Source organism: Colobus angolensis, unplaced genomic scaffold (genome assembly GCF_000951035.1).
Source record: "Colobus angolensis palliatus isolate OR3802 unplaced genomic scaffold, Cang.pa_1.0 Scaffold8, whole genome shotgun sequence".
In the NCBI taxonomy this organism is placed as follows: domain Eukaryota; kingdom Metazoa; phylum Chordata; class Mammalia; order Primates; family Cercopithecidae; genus Colobus; species Colobus angolensis.
Window position 1 is genome coordinate 3,230,120 of NW_012121820.1, and position 2,213 is coordinate 3,232,332.

General features: G+C 45.5%; 1 protein-coding gene across 1 annotated transcript in view; it reads left to right on the plus strand.

Moving 5' to 3' along the window:
* UBE2V1 (ubiquitin-conjugating enzyme E2 variant 1) overlaps window positions 1–2,213 on the plus strand; it is a 95,796-nt gene that overhangs the window by 37,302 nt on the left and 56,281 nt on the right. The window contains exons 4-5 of the mRNA XM_011929184.1: window positions 799–924; window positions 2,120–2,213. Of these exons, the coding sequence (XP_011784574.1) occupies window positions 799–924; window positions 2,120–2,213 (220 nt within the window). The remainder of the gene's footprint in view (window positions 1–798; window positions 925–2,119) is intronic.

The window sequence follows — 2,213 nt, forward strand, 5'->3', positions numbered from 1 at the left end:
TAAAAGTACAAAATTATCCGGCCATGGTGGCGCCTGCCTGTAATCCCAGCTACTCAGGAGGCAGGAGAATCGCTTGAACCCGGGAGGCAGAGATTGTGGTGAGCCGAGATTGCACCACTGCACTCCAGCCTGGGCAACAAGAGCAAAACTCCGTCTCAAAAAAAAACAAAACTGTTTTTCCCTGTGCCACCTCACCCACTGAATGCCAGTAATCTCTCAGGTCAGACTACCAAAAAAAAAAAAAAAGACTTCAGGGAGGGGTGGAACACCCCCATTGAAATCCCTTACCCAGTGCCTAACCCCGGAGTGATGGAGAAGGGGGAAGCAGCTCTGGGTCTGCACCCCTCCCTCATCTTAATTTTGAGGTTCTCTAAAGCAGTGGCCTGCTCTGCGCTTTAATACCACATAGTGGTATTTAACTGATTGACTGATGATCCTGGTGAGTGGACATTTAACTTGGCTTCCTAGAGTAGAGAGTGCCTCTTACCATTCCCCAGAGAAGGACTGCAAAGTAGAGAAATTAACGTAAAAACAGGTCCCTCTGATTAGACTTAACTTAAAACTTCACTGGTACTAGCTTAAATGCTTCATCTTCTTTTTATTCCCCTAAGGCCCGGAAGTCATATAAACTAGTATAGGAGCTAGTTTAGAACTGCTGGCCTACCACAGAACAAGTAGACTCCATGCTGGAAGCAGATGTACCAGTTCTCCAGTCAGGGATAAATGGGGTTTCACAGGCTCTACCTTTTTGAATGCTTTGTTGTAATTGCGTGACATCTCTGTACCCTTTTTTTCCAGACAATTTATGAAAACCGAATATACAGCCTTAAAATAGAATGTGGACCTAAATACCCAGAAGCACCCCCCTTTGTAAGATTTGTAACAAAAATTAATATGAATGGAGTAAATAGTTCTAATGGAGTGGTAAGTTGTTTTTTCTGCCCCACTTGTTCCTTGGGGTTGACAATTGCTTTGTACTTAACATCAGGAGCTTTTAGACTGGGCCCAATTCCCTATGTTCTTTGGTTATTTGTTGATAAACTGTATCACTGTGCATAGGAGCACAGATTTGGGGTGGGGCCTATTTCCCAATTATATCTGGCAATCACCCATATAGCACTTACCCTGGGCTAGTTCTGTACTGGTCTCTTTGAGATATGAGCTCTTTCAGTCCTCACGCCATCCCGATGAGGTAGAGATGAGGAAACTGAGGCACAGACATAGAAGATCTTGCCCAGGGCTACACCTTTACCCCCTGGGCCTTATTTGTGAACCACTGGCACGTAATATTTTTTCCTTTAATTGCCTTGCTTTTTTATTTTTACTACCATAAATGGAAAACCTGTCTCAGTTGTCATAACTGGGCAATAATGGCAACAGTAAATATTACAAAAACAGAGCAATGTTAATAAATCTTGACTCCATGTGTCGTTTACCCAAAGGCTTTGAGCCTTTGAGGCCTGCTCTCCTGCAAGTGTTGAAGGGATGCTACACATTAACATCACACCAAGCCTTCATCTTTGAGATACTCAGAAGACTGGAAAATTGAAAAGAGATGAGCTTCGTTACAGTGTGTTTGGTGTTTAATCCTGAATCTGAGTTCCACCTAAAGTCCTGAGCCCAGAACTCAGCCCATGCTTGGGGGAATTTATTTTGGGAAATGCTGCCCTAATCTGAGAGGCACTGGCTCTGTGGCAGACCCTTGTCACTAGAGCACGGGTCCTGGCCACCCTTTGCCTTGGCTGTCCATACTGCCCTGCATGCACATCTGTCCCCCCTACCTGGGCGCAGTGAAGAGGACAGGCCCTGAGCACGGCAGCAGCCAGCCCAGCTGCGGCCATTGTGGAGCCAAGTAGGGCTGGGTTGAGTCTCACCAAGTGTCAGTACTACCGTTTCCTTATCCCAGATAGTAAGCGTTCAGGACACAAAAGGGAAAGGCAGGCTGACTGGAGGGACGGACTCCAGCAGGTAGGTATTCCTCATGTAAGGTATTAGGATTAGCAGCAGGTTCAACTTGAAAACTACATCTTACTCCAGTTTGCATCTTAGCTTAGCCCCAGCATATAGCTGTTTTGTTTGAGAGTCTGAGAGTAATTTGCTTTTGTTTGCCTTGTTGTAGGTGGACCCAAGAGCCATATCAGTGCTAGCAAAATGGCAGAATTCATATAGCATCAAAGTTGTCCTGCAAGAGCTTCGGCGCCTAATGATGTCTA